The sequence below is a fragment of the Lithobates pipiens genome, unplaced genomic scaffold, assembly GCF_037356315.1.
Source record: "Lithobates pipiens isolate NorthernLeopardFrog02 unplaced genomic scaffold, aLitPip1_a1.2 Scaffold_8, whole genome shotgun sequence".
Lineage (NCBI taxonomy): Eukaryota > Metazoa > Chordata > Amphibia > Anura > Ranidae > Lithobates > Lithobates pipiens.
The window spans coordinates 474,301,799-474,327,563 of NW_027507903.1; the positions used below are offsets into that span (position 1 = coordinate 474,301,799).

The following is a 25,765-nucleotide window of genomic DNA, read 5'->3' on the forward strand; positions in this document are numbered from 1 at the left end:
GTGTGTATGGGGCTTGAGAGTCCACATAAGTTGTTTCCACAGGCAACAGGGAAACACAACATTTAACATCATGTGTGCTCATGCTGGAGCTAATTGTGTATAGAAAACACATGGCTAAACTGGCTCACAGATAGACTATAAGTACTGTTATGGATGGAGCAGAAATAGACACAGGACATTTCTTACTGAATGTTCTGTTATGTCTAGAGCTGACTTTTCATTTACTGCACCAGAGTTCTTGGCAAACAAATTGTATGTGTTTATTAAACTGTTACTATACATTGCAAGATTGATGGATAATTCACATTTTAGGTTACATAATTCCAAAAAAAAAAAAAAAAAAAAAAAAAGATTTTGTTATTCCAAAATCCAGCTGAGAAAATGTGTTACTGTGTTACTTTTTGTGTTGGTTGGTCTTTATCTACTTTTGGTGATAAAGCCACAGTTAACTGTCATGCTGTTTAATATTTGTATGAGTCTTGTGCAGCTGTACTGCCACAGAGCCAGATAGTTACACAACGTTTTCCCATTGGTGGGGTGCTGATCCAGAAAGACGGAGCTCAGTTCCCAGTGATAGGGGAACGTCATTCCAATGGCCAGAGAAATAGTTTTATTGCATCAGTGCATTCAAAAGACATAAAAGCAGACATCATAAAATTGCTGTCGTGCAACATCGAACATGAAATACAACCACCGTTGACGGCGGCACACTCACGCCTAACACAATCAAGACCATGCACAACGTTCCCTGGGACCCCCGACACTCTACGTGAGACATAACTCAGTAATTGGATTGGTTGCCTTTCAACCAATCCGTTGGATGATTGTGTTCACCGTGGCCATTCATCTTGTTGGTACAAGATGCCACAAAGTCTTTTAGCAGAACACGTTTATGTAAGTGGGTTTTCCACACTTGACTCACCTCTACCCACCACTTTTGTGGTTATTGCAGTTGTGTATTTTTGGCGTTTATGTCCAAAATTAATTTATTACAACGTATTTATTAATTTATTCTCTTAAAGACTTCTGCTGTGAAATCTCAGTAGTACAGTTCCTAGCCCCTCCAACTCAATCAACCCAACCATGGCCTATATGTCATGGTCTCACTGTTAGAATATGCATCAAGAATAAAAGTCCCCCCTATACATTTTATTTTTTACATTATGAAGTATGCAACAAAGTGAGACCTAGTGGTGGTCAGAAGAAAACAAATCTCACAAGTGGAGTCATAAGAGATTTAAGTCAGAGGGTGATCCAGTTAACAATACTCCAGCTATAACTAAAATATTAATTTGGGGTTTGGATGAACTGACCTATTTGGGGGGTGGGTGTTAAAAAAAAAATCTGTATAGTGGGAAAATTAGACCTTTAAAACCATAGGAGACAGACTTTGCAACTGCAATTGTAAATTTATTTCGGAATCTATATTATAACATATGCAGATGACAGAACATGGGTGTGTCCAGTCCTTTACACATTTTTTTTTTACAAAATGTGTAAAACTATATATTTTTTTTTGTAATGTTATTGCTACAAAAAATATTGGGGGCAGTTTTATTTGCCTTACACTGACTTGGTGGACTCTGGTTAAGGACTGACATAAGGCAAGACAAAATCACAACTAACTGAAACTTTCATTGCCAGGGAAAAAAAATGTGGAACCGTGCCAAGTGATGACCTAGCGATGTTTCTAGATGAGAAATGATGGGAAAAGATAGCACTATTACCAGCCAATGGCTGAAATTTTTCAGTTCTAGGGACAGATTTTTCTGGTGATGCTTATTTAGGAACATTGTTGTGTACAAATTATTTTTCCTAGATGAAGAAACATTGACCTCACTGATGTACAGTATATTACAGTATATGTGGCTCTATATGGGAAAGTGATACCCCCAACCCACCCAATTACTAGCAGAGATCAGACAAGGATCAGGCTGTATAGGGGCTCCATATCGGGCGATGGCAAGTACAATGAGAAGAGATTTACACTTCCTACCTCCCTGCTTCTATGGAAACAATGGAGGAGCGTGCACTTCTATGGTTTTGTTTGTATAGATCACAAAAGGTGAGCTTAGTCAAAAATTTTGAGGATGTGCGAATGTTTATCAATTGAGGTGAGCAAATAAAAAAATACAGCCAAGATCTGCTGATTTTTTTTTTAATTGTTATGGTCTTCTAACCAGGCCACTTCTGTTTTGCTCTGTTTTGCGCAATAAGAACTTACTAGAATTCCTTACTTGGAAAACACATTACATTATTCAACACATTAGGCCTTGCATCCCCGTGGCCCATTAAGTGGGCTAAAAGGTCCCCTAATTCTTGAAGGCGATCCTTCTTCTGTTTTTCCTTTAGGTGGGATGTAATGCCCAGGAGATAGCATGCTTTCATGTGACCACTGTGATTGTCTCCCATAGTGGAAGCCAAGACTGATAGCTGTTGGTGACAGCTAAGTCAGTGGGAGAACACAGCCTCAGGCCACCTTGGATTTATGTGCGGCGGCTAAACCCCCACTCTTTCTTACTGTTGCTCAATCAGCAATAGGTTAATCATTAGAAAATAACCTCCACTGGCTCTATCTCCAACTGACCAGCCTAGACAGCATGCTCCCTAGGTAGGAAATTACCCAATAAGATGCCCAAGGGACCCTCATTTAAAGGGAACCAATCAGATCACCTTGTGGTTTGAACAAAGACTCGTGTATAACTAGATAACCACAAATCTGCTTGATTTGTGTTAGATCAATGAGTCAATTTACTCATCTTCATGGTCATTGAGACATCTGTCTGTCTAGGCAGCAAGGCTAATTTTCTATGACCTATAAACAATTGAGCTGCAATACAATTTTTCACCACCATGGGAATGCAGATTGAATCCAAGCATTGTGACTCTTAAAAATTGGAAAATAAGCCTGTAGGACTAGGGCACTGGCTCCTGACATCACCAAGGGGCACACATAGTTTTCCGTATAAACCATGCTGCAGAAGACTGTTATAGACAGAAGACAAGTAACAAAGATGATAGAAATGCTATAGGAGTGATTGGACACTGAGAGCGTGTTGTAGGAAGCAGTCAGTCAGAGACTGGGAACAAGTTATATGAGACTTGCTAGAGATCACTGCAGTTATAGGTTCTTTACAGATCAATGTTTCCCTTTCCCTTCCTAATTTTGGGCCACAGTTTTGTAACCAGAAGACCATTCTTTGCTGTGTCATTCATGACAAATATTGGTTCCCTTACAATGCTTGATCTGGGTTAGATCAATGAGCCAATTTACTCATCTTTATGGTCATTGAAACATCTGTCTGTCTAAGCAGCAAGGCTAATGAACCATGACCTGTGAACAGTCGAGCTGCAATATCATTTTTTTTACCACCATTGGAATGCCGATTAAGTCTAAGCATATGATTCTTAAAACTTGGAAAATAAGCCTGTAGGACTAGGGCACTGGTGGTCAAATTAAGTGGAACAGAGGGACTTAAATATGGCTCCCGACATCACCAAGGGTCCACACATAATTTTAAGTATAAACCATGCTGCAGAAGGCTGTTAGAGACAGCAGACATATAACAAAGATGGTTTGAGACTGTGGACATACTACAGGAGTGATTGGACACGTGGCATGACACAAGGGCATGTGGTAGGAAGCAGTCAGAGACTGGGAACAAGTTATATGAGACTTGCTAGAAATCACTGTAGTTATAGGTTCCTTATAGATCAATGTTCCCCTAGCCCTTCCCAATTTTGGGCTGCAGTTTGTTAACCAGAGAACTAGGGGGACCATTCTTTGCTGTGTCATTTATGACAAATATTGGTTCCCTTTCAATGAAAAGAGACAGGTCCTCACAAAGTGCTGTACTAATCAAATCTGCAGGAAATATATTGCAATGATGCAGACTATCCAAACTCCAAATTTAACCCTCCAATAAGAGAAAGAAAAATATTATCTCCATTCACTGCTGGCATATGCAAAGCAAACGATCACATACATGCTTTTAACACAGATGCATTCCTGCATTCCTTATAAATAAACATCCAAGGCACAAAACTGACACTGAACAAAAACATAAAAATTATATGTGTATATATATATATATATATATATATATATATATATATATATATATACATACATACATACATACACATACTTAAAAAAAAAAAAAGTTGCCCCATGCAAGGCATTCGTCCATTTCCTTAATAACCTCAGCTGGTTTTTGTCAGCGGGTTGCTGGAGGTGTCGCGGATCAAACGTTCTGAAGAGTCTGTAAAAAAAAAGTCTGTAAAAAGCTGGTTTTTTTGGACACTGTGATTTTGCATTAAAAATACTACATTCATTTTCTAAAGAATCTAGTCGGCAGCCAAAAAATATTTAAAAAAAAGTTCACTAAAATTCTGTACATCAGCAAGTTCCAAAGAAAACCCAGGGACGGAAAGACAGAATTTTGGCACTTTCGTAAAACGCGGTTCTAAATTTAGCGGGTTCATTTCACAGTCGCTCTTCAGTATCCAGTATCTGCACAGTACAAAAAGCAAGTCTGCAAAGGAAAAAGGAGAGTTCGCTGTTTGAATGTCAAAGAGTAAAAAGATTCCCCACCCCCCAAAAATTTGCAGTTTTTAGAGATTGCGTGGATCTCAGTGAGGTTTCCGATTGGAAGATGCTGTGTCACATTGTTCTAACTGAACTCGTAAAATTCCTGTCTTGTGAAGTAACCAGAGCTGTAGGAACTCTTCGGGCATGGAGTGGAACCCCGTCATAGGAGGCACGTCATCGTAGTAATGGTGGCTAATGGGCCTCCCTTTCAGGTCGTTTTGAAAGGGCCAGAATCCGTAAACGGTCACTTCCTCGCACAGGCTTAAGGCAGCGCTGACCATGAAGAGGCCCGTAGACAGACGCTTAGAGTGGACACCCTTAGATTTCCAGAACTTTCCAACATTACGCAGGAAGTTGGGGTTGGCGAAGAGAACAGTCTGGTTGGTGCTGAAGTCGGCCAAGGTGTAGTACACACGAAGTGAGGGATCTGTTCCGTGTCTCATGGAGAAGGCTGGCATGTAGACGTAGCTGGACTTGTATACCTTCACACTTTCCACAAATGATTTCCTTGACCACAACAAGTTCTGGAATCTGAAAAAATACAAATTATTAATACATCTTCATTATACACATGGAAGGGTGACGCATGTAAAAAAAACAAACAAATATTTCCAGCTCTTTTACCAGCTGGAGCACATATATAATAATGGATAGATTAAGGGCAGGTATGCCTGGAGGGAGCCCATGCCTCCATGGACTTTCTAGAAGTAGACACAGATGGATAGAGAGATAGACATTTGTCTGTCTGTCTAGTAAGGCTAACGCACCATGACCTGCAAAACGTCAATGTGTAATACTATTTTTCACCACCATGGCAGTGCAGATAAAATCTGAGTATAGAAACAAATGGCAACCACCCCATTCTATAACTGTGGTCTTTACAGCAAGGAGCACATGGAAGGGTGACGCATGTAAAAAAACAAACAAATATTTCCAGCTCTTTTACCAGCTGGAGCACATATATAATAATGGATAGATTAAGGGCAGGTATGCCTGGAGGGAGCCCATCCCTCCTTAAAAGTACAGGGACACACTGGACACTCAGCAATAGCACAATGGTAGCAAAGGTATCCAGTACGTCCCCACACCAATTCACCAACTATACAAACAAATTGAAACCCCCCCAACCTACTGGCCTTTACAGCAAGGATCATATGGAAGGGTGATGCATGTCAAAAAACAAAGATTCCCAGCTCACTCACCAGCCAGCCTGCAATAATCTGCATTGACCTTGTCTAACAGTTGACGTTCAAAATAAGGGGTTTAGTTTGCACACATTTGCAAATACATGCATAAACTGCAGAGGTCACATTATGGCACCCCAATGTACTGCAGTCCTAACTCTATAATTTCAGAGTCCCCAAAGTTGGAGAACTTATAGTAATGGAGTGTACTGCAGTACGTCCCCACACCAATTCACCAACTATACAAACAAATTGAAACCCCCCCAACCTACTGGCCTTTACAGCAAGGATCATATGGAAGGGTGACGCATGTCAAAAAACAAAGATTCCCAGCTCACTCACCAGCCAGCCTGCAATAATCTGCATTGACCTTGTCTAACAGTTGACGTTAAAAATAAGGGGTTTAGTTTGCACACATTTGCAAATACATGCATAAATTGCAGCGGTCACATTATGGCACCCCAGTGTACTGCAGTCCTAACTCTATAATTTCAGAGTCCCCAAAGTTGGAGAACTTATAGTAATGGATAGATTACGGGCAGGTAGCCCACTCCCCCTTAAAGTTATAGGGATGCACTGGACACCCAGCAATAGCACAATGGCAGCAAAGGTATCCAGTGCACAGATTTGTGCAAAGTAAACCCTTTGTTTTTAACATGAACTGTTAGACTGGGTAATTCAATTTGTTGCAGGCTGGCTGGTAAGTGATCTGAGAATTTTTGTTTTGCTTATTTTCAGATAAAATCTGAGCCTGTGAATCTTTAGCGAAAAATGTAATTGTGATATTTTTTGGGGTGGGGGGCAGCCCTGTGAAATAGGCTGTACAGAGCCTCACAGTTACTCTGGATAGATGGATAGATAGATATTATTTTTCTGTATTCTCATACTGTAAGGCTTCATGTACACTGCTGCAGGTAAATGAACATTAAGGAGCAGTTGGGCATTTTTTTTTTCAGCTGCCCCTGAATTCTCCTCTATGTTATCTTATCAGTACATATACACAGGGTCGTTTATAGTCGTTTTTAGGCAATTGAGTTTAGAAGCATTTTTTGGAAAGCACAAAAATGTGTTCAGCACGGATGTTCAAAGGCAATTGAAACGCCAAACGGCTGTAACAGCCTGTAAACACGGTAACTCGCGCTTAGCTGTGTTTCGTTTACAGAGGGTTTACATTTTTGACTATTTGAAAAAAAATAATTGCTTCTAAATGCAAACGCGGCACGTAAACCTGGAAAAACATTTTTAAACCTGGGTTACTATCTGTCAAGTTATATATCGTTCAGGAAAGGTTGTAAAACATCCCATGTACATTAAGCCTTAAACCCACGTTACGCTATGTTATTTCTCAGCACTGCTTGGTGTCAGTTGCTCATGATAAATGTATACAATGTTTATCTGTTCTGTCCTTGCTATGACCCCTCTATTCACCCCCAGAGATCTGGAGAGAATTGTGAGAAGATGCTACAGCACTGTGCTCTCCTTCCATCAGTCATCCTGATGTAAGAGTTTGCGTGTTTTTGATCTTAAAGCAGGGGTGTCCAAACTTATTTCAAAGAGGGCCAGATTTGATGAAGTGAACATGTGGGAGGGCCGACCATTTTGCCTGGCATTCTTTGAACCATTAAAATTCAGTCTAAGTGTGTTCATTCGAGCACTAATACACTGTGTGTGAGTAAAGAGATGAGTTTGGGCGTGGTATTTGGATATACCGTATTTATTGGCATATAACATGCACCTTCACTTTAAGAGGGAAGTTTCAGGAAAAAAACGTAAATTTATTTTCTTACATCAGGGGAAACAGAGCTATAGTAGTTACTATGTGGGTTATATGGACCACTGATAGGTGATGGACACTGGCATGCCCCTAAGGCAAGACGTGTACTTCCTATATAACCCCTCCCACTACTGGGAGTCCTCAGTTTTTTCACCAGTGTCTAAGGTGTTGGTGACGAGTAAAGATGTGCTGTGCTGAGCTCCACTGGAAGCTTCCTTGCTGGGATTAGCCATACTGACCGGATCCGTTCTGATGTCCTTTCATGGGCTAAATGAATGGTACCAGGGCCTCGTGTCCGAAGAAACAAGGTTTTGCTTGGAACGCTTCTTTTTAGAGAGCTGGACCCTGGGATCCAGTACTTTTTGATAGTACAGCCATAAAGTTTTTACTGGCAGGGTGCTGTTGCAGGTCCAGGGTTGTGGGTAACCTGAAGTTCCCCTGTTCCTGAAGGTTTCCTAAAGGTCTCGGAGCCCATCATGAAGGGTGAAGACTGATTTTTTTTATCTCAGATAACCCTACTGTGAGGAAAAGGTAAGTGAGATTTTCTCAGAAATTTCTCCTTCTATGTGTAATGTTGTGCCTATGTGTCACCACTGGGGGCTGTATTGAGCACTCACCGACCTGACGCTGGAAACAGCACAGGAGCCTTCCTATCTCCTCTTCTCCAGCCACAATTAATCCTCCGGTAAGAAGGGGGGGTCTGGTTCTCTTCCTGTGCCCCCAAAATTGTTTTTTTTCCCCTTCGGGTGATAGGATGCCAAACTAGTTAACTTTTTTGCAAAAAAAAAGGGGGAGACAGACTGCGGCTGTTCAGCAGAGGATTTACCCCCCCATGTCTGCAGGTTCCACAGGACACCGCTCGAGCGGAAAAAGCACTCAGGGCGGGCATGGCTAATGGCGTCAGACGCCCGCGACACGTGCAGGAAGTTGATTTAAGCACTGTGTGTATCTAGCTGCTGTGGAGGGACAGAGCAGGAGGTTGACTGGATCAGGTTTGGTGACACAGCCATTTCCCCTTGACACATTGTACTTTAACAGGCTAGGATTAATAGCAGCTATTGCGCTGGACTATAGCCTAGCAGTGTACATTCTTTTGCTGGTAGTGCCTTTGCTTTGTGCTTCAGGCTATGAGTAGCACAGGAACTCCTCTAAGGGTTCTAAAGGGTCAATGGTTACACAACAAACTAAAACCATTTCCAAAAAAATGTCATCCTCCTCTGAGAGTGATGTGGCTGGTCAGATTGAGCCATCAGGGGAATCTGTAGTTACAGCTACACAAGACGCTTCTTCCCCTGAGTATATCACACGAGAGCTCTTTTCTTCTACCATTTCTGGCTTGAAAAAGAAGATTGATGCTATTTTATCCCTTCATAGTGGGTGAAACGTAGCAGATCCCCATCTAGTGCTCAGGACCCTCTTATTGTGGTTCCTGGATGATGTCCCCGGCCATTATGATGTCACAGTCCCAGAGGATGCTGGAACTGTGACATCATAATGGGCAGGGACATCATCCAGTGATGTCCCTATATAAGTCGCCACACGCCGCGTCCCTGTCATTGTGACCGGAGACAGCGACGAGGCAACATCTCCAGAAGAGAAGAACAGAAGGCCAGAAGACAGCGGCAACAGAAGACCGGGCCACCGCTTGTAAAAGAGCTAGAAGCGGTGGCCCGGCAAGAAGAACCGAAGAGGGGGACAAGACCCCCGAAGAGGGGGACAAGACCCCCAAAGTCGGAAGAAGAGGGTGGCAGCGGCGAAGAAGAAAGCCGGGCTCCTCCGCTAGTAAAAGAGCTAGCAGAAGATAGCGGAGGAGTCCGGCAAGAAGACCCCCGAAGACGGAAGAAGACCCCCGGAGCTGTGCAATAAACTATTTTAACCCTTGTGTGTTGTTTTTTTTGTTTTACTTTTTTTTACAATGGGTAGGGGTACATTGTACCCCATACTCCTTCACATAGCGTGGGGGGCCGGGATCCGGGGGCCCCCTTATTAAAGGGGTTCACGGATTCCGATAAGCCCCCCGCTCGCAGACCCCGACAACCCTGGCCCTTTTCCTCATCAACATGGGGACAAGGTACTTTGGGGTGGGGGGGCCGCGCGGCCCCCCCTTCCCCAAGGCACCCCCCCATGTTGAGGGCACGCGGTCTGGTACGGCTAAGGAGGGGGGGCGCTCGCTCATCCCCACCCCCTTTCCTGGCCCGGCCGGGTAGCGTGCTCAGATAAGGGTCTGATATGGACCTAGGGGGGGACCCCCACGCCGATTTTTCGGCGTAGGGATTCCCCTTTAAGTCCATACCAGGTGACGGGGCCAGTGACGCCTCCTTCGCTGGCCCCGGCTACCTGGAGACACGCTCAAAATGAGCGGACTTTCCTCCGTGTGTGTGGGCAAGTCCGTTCATTTCAAAAGTACGGCGGTTAGTCTGGCGGACTTAGTACGCTGTATTAGTCCGCCGCAAAAGTACCGTGTGTGGGCAAGTAGCTCGTTCGGAAAGTCCGCCAGAATGTCTGCTACATGTGTACGCGGCATTAGAGATTCTCCACACTTTATCTTACAGAAGAGGACTTCTATACAAAAATGGGGGGTTCCAGCGATTGATGCTGCGATTGCCTCAGTGAACAAGAATCTCACATGTCCAGTGGATAATGCGCTAATGTTAAAGGATCCAACAGATAAAAAGTTGGAGCTTCTTTCTAAAAGCCATATGTCTTTGACAAGCTCAGTAACGCAGCTGGTTCTTGCCACAATTTGGGTATCCCAGTCCATTAAGGAACAGTTTGAGGAGATACTTAAAATTCTGCCTGATGAACAGGCCCAGCAATGGGCTGGTTTATCAGAAACACTGAGTTCTATGGCTGAAAAGTTGGTCAGCCGAAGCACCGTGTAAAAAGCTCTTAGCCAGTTTTCCTTTTCATGGGGAACGGCTATTTGGAGACGATCTCTAATGGAAAAAGCTCTCTTTTACCAGTAAAGAAGAAGTTCAGACCTTTCTCCTTTAAGCATGCTTCCTCACCTGTGCCAGGGGCATCAGCCTCTAGGCAGTCTCGACGGCCTCAACCGTCAGGTTCAAGGGGAAGAACCCAAGGGCAGCACCAGGGTCTGAAGAGATCTTGGGGCAGAAAGCCCACAAAACAGAATGCTAAAGCCTCCTTATGAAGGGGCACCCCCGATCAATCGGGTGAGGGGAAGGCTCCTACAATTCTCAAGGATCTGGCAGGAGCAATGTCGAGACAGATGGGTGGCTTCCGCTGTTTTTCTAGGTTACAAACTAGAGTTCTGTTTTCTAAGGTCAAATGTTTCCTAGGACCCAGAGAAAAAGAAGGCTCTTCTTCTAGCGCTGGACCATCTATTATCCCTGTCGGTGATATCAGAGGTCCCCTTGGTGGAACAGGGCACAGGTTTTTATTCAAACCTTTTCATGGTTCCAAAACCAAACAGAGAAGTAAGATCTATTCTAGATCTCAAAGATCTGAATCGGCACTTGAACATCTGATCCTTTCGCATGGAGTCAATCCAATCGGTTGTTGCCGCCCTACAAGGAGGGGAGTTTTTGGCTTCTATCGATATCAAAGATGCATATCTCCACGTACCAATATTTCCCACTCACCATAAATTTCTGCGCTTCAAAATAGAAAATCATAATTTTCAGTTTGTGGCTCTGCCGTTCGGTGTAGCCACAGCACCAAGGGGGTTGTCAAAAATTCTGGCACTTCCTTTAGCCAGATTAAGGGCTCAAGGCATAAAGGTCCTAGCCTATTTAGACGATCTGCTTTTAATAGATCATTCGGTTTCAAGTCCAAACCAGAGTCTGGTCACAACTGTAAACTACCTGGAATCTCTAGGTTGGATTCTCAACCTAGAAAAATCCTCCTTAAAACCATCAAGGAGTACTTGGGTTTGACCATACAGAAAAAGGTATTCCTACCCCAGACAAGGATCAGTTCCATTATAGAACTAATTCAACTCATCAAAGCAAAGAAAAATCCTTCCATTCTGTTGTGCATGAGATTGTTGGGAAAAATGGTGGCCTCCCTCGAGGCTGTCCCTTACGCGCAGTTTCAATCAAGATTGCTACAAAACACAACCCTGTCGGCCTGGAACAAAAAGGTTCAGGCCTTGGATTTTCCAATACGCCTGGCTCTCGACGTGCATCAGAGCCTAAATTGGTGGTTGGTATCCAGGAAACTCCAAAAAGGGAAAATCGCTTCTACCAGTCTCCTGGAAAGTGGTGACAACAGATGCCAGCCTTCCAGGCTGGGGAGCAGTACTGGAAGAAGATTCTGTCCAGCGGAGATGGTCCAAGTTGGAGAGGACCTTGCCTATCAACATTTTAGAGATTCAAGCAATTCGTCTGGCTCTAAAGCCCTGGACAGTCAGACTGAGGGATTGTCCTGTCAGGATTCAGTCTGACAATGCCACGACTGTGGCTTACATCAATCACCAGGGGAGCACGAGGAGTCGTGCAGCCCAAAAAGAGGTGAATCATGTTCTAGATGTGCAGAACACAACATTCCTTGCCTATTGGCAATATTCATTCCGGGAATAGAAAATTGGCAGGCGGACTACTTGAGTCGCCAACAATTATTTCCGGGGGAATGGTCTCTTCACCCCAACATCTTCCTAGCAATATGTCAGAGGTCGGGTACTCCGGACGTGGACCTGTTCACGCCCAGATTCAACAAGGTTGACAATTTTGTGTTGAGAAAGCTTGCGGAACAGACGCATTAGTCTTCCTATGGGATCAGTTTTCTCTGATCTATGCATTTCCTCCAGTTCTACTTCCGCGTCTTCTTCGCAGGATCCAGCAGGAACGAAAGGAGGTGATTCTGGTGGCCTCTGCATGGCCCAGAAGATCTTGGTTTGCCAAGATCATAAAGATGGCAGTAGGAGTCCCTTGGACTCTGCCATTATGGCCAGAGCTTCTCTCACAAGGTCTGGTATTCCATCGTGCCTTACAGACGCTAGATTTAACGGTTTGGCTATTGAGACTCACAGTCTAAGGGATTGTGGGTTGTCTGCCTTGATTAATGTTAGGAAGCCGTCTTCCAGAATCATTTACTATAGAGTCTGGAAGGCATTTGTTTCTTGGTGTGGATCCAGGGGTTGGCACCCCAGGAAATATGTGATAGGTAGGATCCTTGATTTCCTGCAAATGGGATTGGAAATTAAGCTGGCCTTGAGTACTATCAAGGGCCAGTTCTCGGCCTTGTCAATATTTTTTTATCAACGGCCTCTGGCTTCTCACTCTCTGGTGCGTAGCTTTGTTCAGGGAGGTAACATGGATTAATCCCCCTATCAATGCACCTCTAAATCCTTGGGATTTAAACTTGGTCTTATTGAATTTTCAGAATCAGCCGTTTGAGCCTTTACGTGAAATTTTCTTGGTTCTTTTGACTAGAAAGATAGTCTTTCTGGTTGCCATTTCTTCTGCTAGAAGAGTATCAGAACTAGCGGCTCTGTCTTGTAAAGAGCCATATTTGATCATGCATAAGGATAAGGTGGTGTTATGTCCTCATCCTGATTTCCTACCAAAGGTGGTGGCAGGTTTTCACTTAAACCATGATATTGTTCTTCTTTCTTTCTTCCCAGAGCCTCAGTCTAGGGAAGAGAAGGCACTACATTCCCTTGATGTATTCATAATGTATTTAAAGGCGTCCGCTCGGGTTCGCAAAACAGATGTTAAGGGTCATGAGGATATTGCCTTCGGGGGCAGTGTACTGCAGGCTGCAGTATGAGTCCTCTGGCCTCCTTTTTTTGTTGCGTCTCCCTCCCTTCAGTTGCCATTGCTATGGGACTTCCCACATAGTAACTACTATGGCTCTGTGTCCCCTACTGTAAGAAAAGAAAACAAGATTTTTAAAACAGCTTACCTGTAAAATCCTTTTCTTTGATGTACATCAGGGGATACAGAGGTCCCTCCCTTCTTGGTGTACACTTGTATTGTTTGGCTACAAAATTGAGGACTCCCAGTAGTGGGAGGGGTTATATAGTGAGTATACGTCTTGCCTTAGGGGCGTGCCAGTGTCCATCACCTATCAGTGGTCCATATAACCCACATAGTAACTACTATAGCTCTGTGTCCCCTGATGTACATCAAAGAAAAGGATTTAAAATAAAAGGACTGTGAAGCAAAATAAGGGTCAGTGCCCATCTGCAGCCTCACAAGTGCTATAAATGCAGTCCCACCATTGCCTGAATGCAGTCCCACCATTGCCCTGAATGCAGCACCCCCATTGCCATGAATACAGCACCCCCATTGCCATGAATGCAGCACCCCCATTGCCATGAATGCAGCACCCACCATTGCCAGGAATGCAGCACCCACCATTGCCAGGAATGCAACAACCAACATTGCCAGGAATGCAGCACCCACCATTGCCAGGAATGCAGCACTTACCACTGCCAGGAATACAGCATCCAACATTGCCAGGAATAAAGCATCCACCATTGCCAGGAATGCAGCACCCACCATTGCCAGGAATGCAGCACCCACCATTGCCATCACTGCAGCCTGATTGATGAGCATCCATCTGCAGCCTTGGAGGAGGGGGTGGTTGGGGGGGGGGGGGGCGCGCGTGATGAGCGCCAAAAGATTACATACAGGAAAAACTCCTGTTTTCTCAGTGGCCTCTTTAATACAAAGTCTCGCCTCATTTGATGGACAGAACAGTTGTCCAATGGCAGCGCAGGAGACGGACTTCCTATTACAGAGGCTGCCATGTAAACAGGAAATTCTCCTGTAGGGCCGTTCAAAACTAGAACTAGAACACGAGACTTTGGACATGCCTGTCTTAAAGTAACGGTGATGAACAAAGAAGGATTATGCAACAGGGTTGATTTTCAAAACTGCAGAGGGCAAAATATGGTGAAGCTGTCCCTGATAGCCACTCAGCCTCTAACTTCAGCTTGTTCAATTAACCTTTGACAATAAAACCTTGGCGCTATGCAGAGCTGCATCAGATTTTGCACTTTCCAGTTTTGGTAAATCATCCCCAATATCTGCATGGGTTTCTCCTCACCCTTCCCCTTCTCAACCTCGTCTCCTCTCACTAAATGATTTTATCTTCTTTCAAATCACTTTGTATTTTGCACATTGCTGTCACTAGCTGGTAATAATTTTGCACTCAGTAGCTCTTCTCTAGCTGGAAGGGATCCCTAATATGAATTCCAGGCTCAGAAATAACAGCAGGAGGAACAGCTCCAGAGCTCTGGAAGAATAATTGGGCAGAGAATGGATACCTGAGCATTACAGAATGGGCCATGGCCAATGACAATTGTACTGATGTGAGAAAGAGGAGGCTAAAGAATAACATGTACATTCCTTGTCTGTATCTGGCCATCAGATGATAAAATAGAAGAACCTTCCAATCATGAGCAATGAGTAAGAAACACACCTGCCTCCCTGACACTTATCCGCCGCTAATTCATACAATGTCCACATGAAGTCTGTATGTGGATAATAGCCTTAATGGTTTTCTTTATTTCAAATTTTAGATGTGGGAAGGTTTGGCTTTATTGCACTATAATGTGCACATCCAACAGCAGAAATCCTTTGATCCCCCTCTACCATACACAGCCTGTCTGGCTTTAAACAATAGTCTGTTTGCAGTCTCTAATAATATGAAACACCCACAATGTGCCTGCTAGCTAAAGACCATGCGATCTAGGCTGTTTAGGCTATAGGTCACAGACATAGGCGTTTGCATGGGTTGTGCATACCCCCTGTCCCAGCCAGGGCTTTTTTCTGGTGAAACTGCTGGGTTTGCTAATGGACGCTCACTGGCAGTGACAGTGCTGCCAGTGAGACAATTTTGATTCGTATGTATACTCCTAGACTCACCCTATGAGAACTGCAGCCGCACAGTAAGCTGACAGCTGGCCGCATTTCCCGCTGCTCTCTCTATAGTTCCGGCAGCAGATCTCTTATGCCCCATACACACGAGCAGATTTTCCATCTGAAAAAACTTGGATGTTTTTTCTGACGGAATTCCGCTCAAGCCTGCCTTGCATACACACGGTCACACAAAAGTTCTCTGAACTTTCGATCGTCAAGAACCCGGTGACGTACAACACTACGACGAGCCGGGAAAATGAAGATCAATGCTTCAGAGCATGCGTCAAATTGTTTCCAAGCATGTGTAGGAATTTTGCACATCAGAATTGGTACAGACGATTGGAATTTCTGATTCAAACTTTTTCCGACTGAAAAATTGAGAACCTGCTCTCAATCTTTTTCTAGCGGGAATACCGCCGGCAAAAGTCAAATGGAGCTTACACACGATTGGAATTTCCGACCAAAAGCTCACATCGGACTTTTGCTGGCAGAATTTCCGTGTGTACGGGGCATTACTGGAGGCAGCGGAGTGACACAGCTGCACTCCGCCTGCCCTCCAGTGCCTCTTCTGCTGTCATAGGATCGGAGGTAAGCAGCATCTAGTGGGGAGCATGGCTGAATCTAGAGGGTGGATTTCACTTAATTTTGAAATACACTTGCCAGCAGAAATCCCCCCTCCACACAGCACGAACATGAGAGGAGAGAGAGCTTGATCCTTTCTTGCTCCTCCAGCCCCCATTCCCTGTGTCTGCCCCACCCACACTGCAATCCATATGTGCAGCCTGTGCCTGAGAAAGAAGATATGTGGACGGGAGGGTTTAGGTACAGCAGCTGGCAGATCCATGGGGGCTGCTACACTGATTCTCCTGTGTGATCCTGCAGATACCAGCCAGGTGAGTGAGCAGTTCCTCGTCTCCCTCTCCTCTCTCCCGCATCTGTCCCCCCCTTCCAGGAGCTGCCAAGTTGATATCTTGTCCAGCTAGCACTAAGGGATGACTTAACTGTGATGTAAGGGGCACTGTGCCATGCTATGATGTTCAAGGGCACTGTGCCATGCTATGATATCAGGGCACTACTGTGCCTTGCTCTAATATAAGGGACACTTTGCCATGCTCTGATGTAAGGGGGCAATCTGGTACTGACACTGGCTGGCAGGGTCACAAACTGTCACTAGTGACACTAATACAGTGATAATACTGTACACTTGACTAATGACACTGGCTAGGAAAGGGTCAACATCAAGGGGTTAAAGTGGTTGTAAGGCTTACCTGTAGGTACAAGAAATATCTCCTAAACCTACACGGTTTAGGAGATATTTGCAAAAGAAAGGCACCACTGTCTGCGGCGCATGCACCGTAGACACTGGCGCGCAGGTGCACTGAGCATGACGATGCTAACAGTGATCATGCAGTTAGTGGCAGCTCCCGTGCGCTGTGACTGGCTGGAGCCGCAATACCCGGAAGTCACTACGGGATAGATGCCGGCGTCGGAGGAGGACAATGAGGGTCGCTTCGGGTGCTTCCATCTCAAGTAAGTTATTCATAATGAGCACACCCTAATGCAATAGGCTACACACACCTATGGTTACAGAATGGAATAACAGAAAGAGGTGGGAGTGCTACTAAAAACAATAATGTGATTTGTGATGCTAACATATGTTTTATTGATTTATATATGAAAAGGAAGGACACATATATGGGAGTCAACAATGCTGCACTCCCCAAAAATTGCAAAAAATTGAAGAGTTTCCACAAGGGTTTTTTTTTAGCAGCAGGATATTTATAAAGAGATAATTAGTTAAAGATCTCTTATTAAGTCAAAACATGAATTCAAATGGACAATGAGTTTAAAATATGGGCTTTGGTTAGCGACACAAACGACAACATGAACCATCACTGATGGCAAACAATGCACCAAGGAGACCATGGTTTGCAAATTACATTACAGCACTGCTATCCACATGAATACCCCAATGCATTTCGACCCTTTCGTTCTTGGTCTCCTTCAGGGGGATTTATTATTTTTTGGGTGGCTAAACACCCAAGCTGAGGTATATTCCAATTCCTTGAAAATACAGCTGTTTTTTCCTTCCAGTCATTTCCAAGGTGATATTTGCATCAGGCAGAAATAGCCAGAATTACGAGGAAACCTATATTGGGTTCAAATAGATAGAACAAATAAGCTAAGTCCAGGAGAAGACAACTCCTGGTTTGAAATATTTCCTTTTTTCATTAAATTGGGTAAATACAATATACCCACAGGCCTTCCAATAAACTGTAATTATAATAATATATGATTTATATAAGACAAATTATTTTTTGGAAATTAAATTTTATTGAACTTTTAAGACAGGTGTATACAACCGCACATCGTGGTAACAAACAGACCAGTCATAATAAGAGCAGTTCCAGCCAACATCAAAACAAGGGAAAATAAATGAATAAACACCTCATCATTTGCCCATATAAAGAATGCACAGTTCAATACCCTCTTATAGGCGGTAGGTATAGTGATAACAGCCCCTGCAACCAAATGAGTTAAACAATTATTACAGTTCCCAAGACCCTTCACCCCCCTCATCAGGAGAATTAAGTCCGATAAAAACACTAAGCACAATATAACATCTTAATGTCTAGGTCAATCAACCTCCCCTCCCTGAGGTGCACTCCTCTCAGCTATTCAGCCAACACCACAGACCATATAAAGCATACATATTAATTCAGTAAGAAACTGTCTTCAGAAGCCATCCAGCCCCCCATACCTTATAAAATTTGGCCAGGGCCCCTCTATTTAAATACATGACTTTGTAAAGCGGAACCACTTTGTTAGCCAGTGATTTCCAGGATACCAAAGTTGGAGCATATGACCTCTTCCATGACAGAATAATCAGTTTCTTGGCATAGAACAATAAGAGTGAGAAGAGTGCGTATAGCCCCAGTGGTAGCCAAAGTTTCAACTGCGTGCAACAAGAATACCTCAACCGAAAGAGGTATTGATAGGGAGCAAACTGACCTAATCCATGTCGCAATTTCTGACATTCCCAAAAGATGTGCATAAAATGTGCAAGAGGTGCGGAGCATCTCCAGCACAGGGAAGGATGGCCTCTAAACATCCTGGCTAGCTTAGCAGGGGTAAGGTAGATTCTGTGTAAAAATTTGTAATGGATCAAACGGTCTCTAGCTGATACTAGGCACTTAAAGGGAGCCTCCCAAATATCATCCAAATCGTCCTGGTCTAGTCCAGGAGCTGTGGCCTCCCAGGCTAGTCTGCAAGGTTTCACCAATTGAACCGTCTCAGGAAAGAGGTCCTTGTATAGAATGGATTCTGCTTAGGATAATGAGTCACTGCGTGTCAGTAGTTCTAGGTCACTGGGTTCAAGATCAAGAGGGTCCTTTCCACTTGGATCATCCAATCATGTGCAAGCTAAAATGCTGTTTTTTATCTTCCTTGCATGTCCCCCTCGGATCTACAGCGACTTTACTTCCATGTGCACTTTCAATGCACTTTCAAGTGCACTTGCAGTGCAAAGGGGATTTTTCTTTAGTAAATAATCCCCTATATGTTGTAGAGTCTTTATACCATATTTGGTCCAAACTACCGGATTGGGATAGTCAGAAAAATGGGTTAAGTTTGGATTTCTTCTAAGTGGCCTAAACCCCTGCACCACAGACCATGCCTTTATAACCGACAGCATAGAAGAGGTAAGTGGGTAAGGGGATTTCAAACCTCTGTACACTAAGTGAGAGAGGGCCTCATATGATCCCACACAGGCAGCCTCCAAGGATATAGAGGCATTATCCCAGGGAGCTGTCAGCCAGCAGTGAGCAACTGTCAACTGGCCAGCCAGGAAATATTTAAAGAAATTAGGGACCGCTAGGCCCCCTTCTCTCCACGGCTGCTGTAGTATGGCTAATTTAAGACGAGGAGTCCCCCCGTGCCATAAAAAGGAAAGGAGCACACTGTCTATTGATTTAAAAATTTATTTAGGGATCCATACTGGGGAGTTTTTAAGGACATACAAGAATAGGGGCAACATTTTCATCTTAATTAAATTTATCTTATCTTATCTCTTTATCTAATGAGCGACAGTGGAAGATTTTTGCAGGTATTTAGCTTTCGGTTTTATATAGCAAGTAGCGACACCGAGTTTGTTATTACTAATCCCAAATATTTAATTTGTATAATCCACTGAAGGGGAGTAGTAGGGGAAAGTGGTCCAGGCATGGGATGTGAGTGCAAAGGAAGGATTTTAGATTTGGACCAATTAACCTTGAGACCAGAGACCATTGCAAACCTGTGCAAAAGCGAGTGTCCCTAATAAAAAGTACCCGGTCATCCGCATACAGGGCCATTGTCTCAAGCAGATTACTTACACCAATCCCCTGTATTTGGGGGGGAAGAGTGTAACGCTAAAGCCAGAGGCTCCATAACCAGCAAGAATAGCCCTGATGAAAGGGGGAACCCCTGCCTGGTGCCTCTGGACACTGGAAAGACATCTGATACTCTACCATGTACATGGAGAGCAGTCACCCGATGCTCGTATAGTAGTGAAATCCACTTAAGGAACATAGGGCCAAACCCAATGCGTTGCAATACCTGCATCATATACATCCAGTCAATGGAGTCAAAAGCCTTTTCCAGGTCAAAAAACACCAGAGCCCCCCCTAATGATACCTCAGGAGTTAACTGAGTATGTGTATACACCCTTTGAAGGTTAATGTCTGTGGCCTTTTTCGGCATGAAGCCAGTGTGATCTGGAGATATCAGGTGGAATAATGCGTTGGCCAACCTATCATTTTGGTGTGTATTTTCAGGTCCATGTTGAGTAACAGTATAGAGGGTCTTTATCTGGCTTGGGCAGCAACACAACCTGAGCTTCATAAAAGGATGCCGGTAGAGTCCCTGAGTCAAAACATTCCCCATATAGCTGCAGGAGCCTAGGGGATAAATGGCCTGGATCCCATCCGGGCCCAGTGATTTGTTATTGAGAAAGGAGGCGATAGCAGTTGCCAGCTTTTTTCCAGTAAAAGGGTCATCCATGCTTGCTACGGCCTCATCAGGTAATACCGGGATTTGAAGGGAATCCAGCAGGTCAGTTAAGAGCCGTGTCTCATACGTAGGAATAGGCGAGTATAACCTAGAATAATAGGGCACAAATGCCTGCAGAATACCCTCACTATCCTTCGCTAGAGTACCTTCTGGGGAGTAAATGCAAGGGGCCACGTGTTAGTGCAATTGTCAGCTGTCAGGAAGGCCAACAGTTTCCCAGTTTTGTCACCTTTCTCAAACCATTCTTCTGCCTGAACCTTAAAAAAACACTGAGTGAGGTTCTGGAAATGGACCAACAGTGCCTTCCTTGCCATCTGCAGCTCAGCTAAGAAAGTTGGAGAAGGTGAGGCAGCATGGATTTGGGAACAGCTCAGTTCATGAGCCTGAAGCTCCTCATATTTATAATTTAGTTTCACCCTGGCTGCCTTAATAGCCGACACATAGACCCCCTATGTCGATACCTTTACGGCATCCCATACGACTGGTAGAGCTGCAGTGCCCTCATTGAGCTCCCAGAACTCCTTAAAATGAGGAGACACAAGGACTACACGAGAGCTCCGCTGCCCGACCCAGATGCACCGCCAAACACCCCTGTATCTCCTGGGCACCAGATTCAGAATGACCTGTAGGTGGGTTTGGTCAGAAATTCCACCTGCTAAATAACAGATATCCATAACCAGGGGCAACAGAGCAGAGTTGGTGAAGGCTAAATCAATGTGGGAAGAGGAAGCTGTTACATGGGATAGATAGGAATAACCCCGCTCTATGGAGTGTTTCCAATGCCATAATTTCACCAATTAGTCAGCCCAGTCCTGGAGGTCAAAGTTTTGAACCCAGGTTGGGTTAGAGGTGTCTAGAACATAGTCTAAAATGTTATTGAGGTCACCAGCCACAAACAGCTTCAGTGGATGAAAGGTGGTGACTTTCTACAAAACAGTTAATAAAACCTCAGTTCGGAAGGGGGGTGGGAAATAGATATTCACTAGACATGTGCATTCGTTTTCGTCCGAATGCATTTTCGTCCGAATTTCAGCTATTTTTGTTTTCGTTTTGACAAACGATAACGAAAGCACAAAATCCGAAAAACGAAAGATCCGACATAAATAAATGCTTTATTTTCGTTTTCATTGTTACAACAGTTCGATATAGAATAGGAGATTCGACGTGACTCTGACAATAACAATCTGTCTATAGAACCTGTGGTCGAATGTGCCTAACCTTACCTCTATTAGTCCAAGATTATATAGAGAAAATATTCGACAGAAAAAAAAGATTTGACAGAGAGAAAAGATTCTGCAAGTTACTGTCCTAAAAAGTGTTTGGGGACCCGGGTCCTGCCCCAGGGGACATGTATCAATGCAAAAAAAAGTTTTAAAAACGGCCGTTTTTTCGGAGCAGTTATTTTAATAATGATTAAAGTGAAACAATAAAAGTGTAATATTCCTTTAAATTTCGTAGGGGGGGGGGGGGTTGTCTATAGTATGCCTGTGAATGGGCTCATGTTTCTGGTGCTTAGAACTGTCCCTGCACAAAGTGTCATTTATGCAGGAAAAAAAGTCCTTTAAAATCACTCGCAGCTATTATGAATTGTCGGCTCCGTAATACAGAGAACACTCATTGAAAGTCATTGATAAAAAAAAAATAAAAAAAAAAAGTGTGGGGGTCCCCCAAATTCAATTACCAGGCCCTTCAGGTCTGGTATGGATATTAAGGGGAACCCTGCCTCAAATTTAAGAAAATTTTTTACGTGGGGTTCCCCCTAAATATCCATAACCAGACCCTTCAGGTCTGGTATGGATATTAAGGGGAACCCCGCGTCAAATTTAAAAAAAAATTGACGTGGGGTTCCCCCTAAAAATCCATACCAGACCCTTTATCCGAGCACGCAACCTGGCAGGCCGCAGGAAAAGAAGGGGGGACGAGAGAGCGGCCCCCCCTCCCTCCTGAACCGTACCAGGCCACATGCCCTCAACATTGGGAGGATGCTTTGGGGGTCTGTGACCCCTCAAAGCACCTTGTCCCCATGTTGATGAGGACAAGGGCCTCATCCCCACAACCGTGGCCGGTGGTTGTGGAGGTCTGCGGGCGGGGGGCTTATCAGAATCTGGAAGCCCCCTTTAACAAGGGGACCCTCAGATCCCGCCCCCCCCCTGTTTGAAATGGTAAGGGGGTACAAAAGTACCCCTACCATTTCACAAAGAAAGTGTAAAAAATGGTTAAATAAAACAAATACACTTTTGAAAAATTCCTTTATTACATATAAAAAGTGAACACTGCAGGGTTAGAGCCTTTTGTGTTCTCCTGGAGCCCGACCACCCAGACATTGTTGCGTCTGAGGTGATTCTCAGCTTCCTCTGAGCGAGCCATGAGGACTTTAACCTTTTGTTGCAGATCAGCCAGTGTTTGGACAGTGGAGGCTGTGGTATCCTCCATTGCCAAGATGCGGTGCTCTGCATCTGTAAGGCAGCCTCTAAACTTGTCCATATCCTGCCGTATGAGCCCACATTCTAATGCCCGCTTCTCTATCTTCCCCTCCATGGAGGACTTACTTTCTGCGATGGCCATCAGGATTGCAGCAGTGGAGTGGTCCATTATAGGCTCCAGGGTTGGCCACCGCACGATTTATCAGCGGAGCGGGTCAGGAGCTGTGGGAGGCTGATTTCTTCTGGATTTACCAGCCATGGCAAGAACCGAAGCAGACCCCCAAGCGGTATGGAGATGTTTGCTGAGCAGGATGGCTATGGAAAGCCCAGGATTCGGAAGGATTATCTGGATGGATGGTGGGAGCTACAGCAGGGCAAACCCCCATGAAAAATGATTTTGTATTTATTTAGTATGCTCTGCAACATAAATGTTTTGCTTTTCAGTGATTATCCTGAATACACCGCTGTGTGTCTCCCTGTAGCACTGGGTGGATGCCTCTTTTGCATTCGGCTTCCTGGTATCACAAGGAGGTACTCACCAAGGCCAAATTGCAGAGAGCGGTGGCTGTTGCGACTCAGCACACTCCACCCCTGGAGGTGATACAGGGAGTGGGTTGCACCAAGAGGCACAAGCCTCCAGCGGGATACCTGACTTGTGTGAAGGTCTGGAAGAGGGCTCGCATAGGATGGACCGGACCAGAAGGCAAGTAGCAAGCAAGTCTGTAAAACAGGTAAGAAAAGTGCAGAAACTGGCCGAGGGTCAAACACAAGTAATCAGTCCAGGAGCCAGCAAGGCTGTGTGCAGAGGATAATCCAGAGGCAGGCTGAGGGTCAAACACAGGTATCAGTCCGGGAGCCAGCAAAGTTAGGTGCAGAAGACAGAGGATAATCCAGAGGCAGGCCAAGGGTCAAACACAGGTATCAGTCCGGAAGCTAGCACGGCTAAGAGCAGGAAGTCCGTTAAACAAGCCAGGGGTCAGGTCAGGAAAGAATCAGTGTAGTCTTCAGGCAATCCGGGTCACAACAGGAAGTGGTAAATAGGAACAGGAAGCAGAGGAACACAGGTGAGCTGAAACAAACCAGCAACTTGTCTATCTGCTAAGGCTCCTTTTATAGGCTGGTCAGGGAATTTGCGTTATGCGTGTGCTTGTGCGCATGCCGCTCAGTAGGGCCGTGAATGTGCGTGTGCCAGAGTGCCAATCAATGGCGAATTTGTGTGCGCCTTTGCGCAGGGAGATGGAGAGCTTGATCCAAATTACTTCCCTGATACCCGGCACATTGGGGTGATGTGAACACTTTCACAATTCTCTCTGGTTTATGTTCCCACAGTTGAGCCTTCCCCTTTGGCCACTGGAGGGAGCATTTTTCATGTCGGCGCCATCCCTTGATCACCACCGGATGGTCAGTGACGTCACACATAGGCGTGGGTCAGCCACGTGTGCGTGTGACGTCATGCACTTACGTCAGAGGTGGTGGCGAATGCCGGGGCTTAAGCCTTCCGGAATGCCGAGGGGGTCAGGCGGATACCACAATCATGGCGACGGGGACTGCAGGGGGAGGGGTGGGGAGGAGGTAAACACCTGCAACTAATCGGCACAAAATTTGGAAACAATTCAAACTTGCAGCTTCAAGTGGATCTTGAGGTGATCACTGGAATGCTGCCAACATATACAGGAAGAATTGGAGTACCAAGTAAGTGCTCCTGTTGGACATACCAGACTGGCTGATATTTGTACTATACTGAATATGTTATTCACTTACATTTTTTTATCACTTAGGCTTTTTATAAATCAATATATTGATATTTCAAGTTAATATAGATATATGAACATCAGTTTTAGTGTCATACATCCTTGTTTGTCTGGCACTTCATATGTCACCTTTGGTCACCCAATATAGGGTTCTTTTCATCAGCAAAGGTAACAATTGTTCACCATTATGTTTTTGTACATGTTTTTGCAACTTCAGTATTATCTATTTTCACACACCAGCTCATCAGTGTCACTTATCACATCAGATTACAGTCCCATATTTTCACAATTTTATTACTTTTTTCATTCTCACACACACCACCTCATTTCATAGCATATTCACCAAGTTCATTTCACTAATTAGGTCACAACACACAGTGCACTTATTTTTCACCTCATCACACTAATGGCAACACAATTTATTTTATAAATAAACCAGCAATAAATTGATGAACAAACTATAAAATAAAATGAATGAATAATATCAATCTATAAAATTTTAGTACTTGAGTATCTACTAGTCAGGTGTCGCAAAGCAGTACTGAACCGTCACAGAATATCTGCTGTTTACTCATTGAGATTTTTGAATACCAAATTGCAGGTGCCTTGTCTCCTCTTGTCCTCACAAGATCCAAGAGCGTGGCTCCTTGTAAGCCCTGTGGACTATGGACTTGCCTGGAAAGTGCAGAGGGGGCATGCGGAGATCTTGGGATCGCTGAACACAACCGTTTTTAGCAATTCTGGTTGTGCGATACGTTCTCACCTTTCCATCATCTGAATGGTAAATATATCACCACACATATGGAGATGTATTTTTGCACAATATTAAATGTCCAATAATGCTTTGTATACTGAAAAATGTACATAATGTTGTCCAAATAAGACATTTTTCTTGAAATATTTCAAATAATAATAAATCCCCCTGAAGAAGACCACGGGTGAAAGGGTCAAAATGCATTATTATTCATGTGGATAGCAGTGTTGTAATGCAATTTGCAAACCATAGTCTCTTTGGCACATTGTTTGCCATGAGTGATGGTTTATATTATTGTTTATGTGCCACTAACCAGAGCCTATATGTTAAACTCATACATTTGAATTTATTTTTTGACTTAATAAAAGATCTTTAACGAATTATCTCTTCATAAATATCCTGCTGCTTAA

At 44.2% G+C, this 25,765-nt stretch overlaps 1 protein-coding gene across 1 annotated transcript in view; it reads right to left on the minus strand.

Annotated features, from left to right (window-relative positions):
* Window positions 1–235: 235 nt before the first annotated feature.
* ST8SIA1 (ST8 alpha-N-acetyl-neuraminide alpha-2,8-sialyltransferase 1) overlaps window positions 236–25,765 on the minus strand; it is a 118,574-nt gene continuing 93,044 nt past the window's right edge. The window contains exon 5 of the mRNA XM_077468704.1: window positions 236–5,122. Coding sequence (XP_077324830.1) covers window positions 4,633–5,122 — 490 coding nt within the window. The 3' untranslated portion in view covers window positions 236–4,632. The remainder of the gene's footprint in view (window positions 5,123–25,765) is intronic.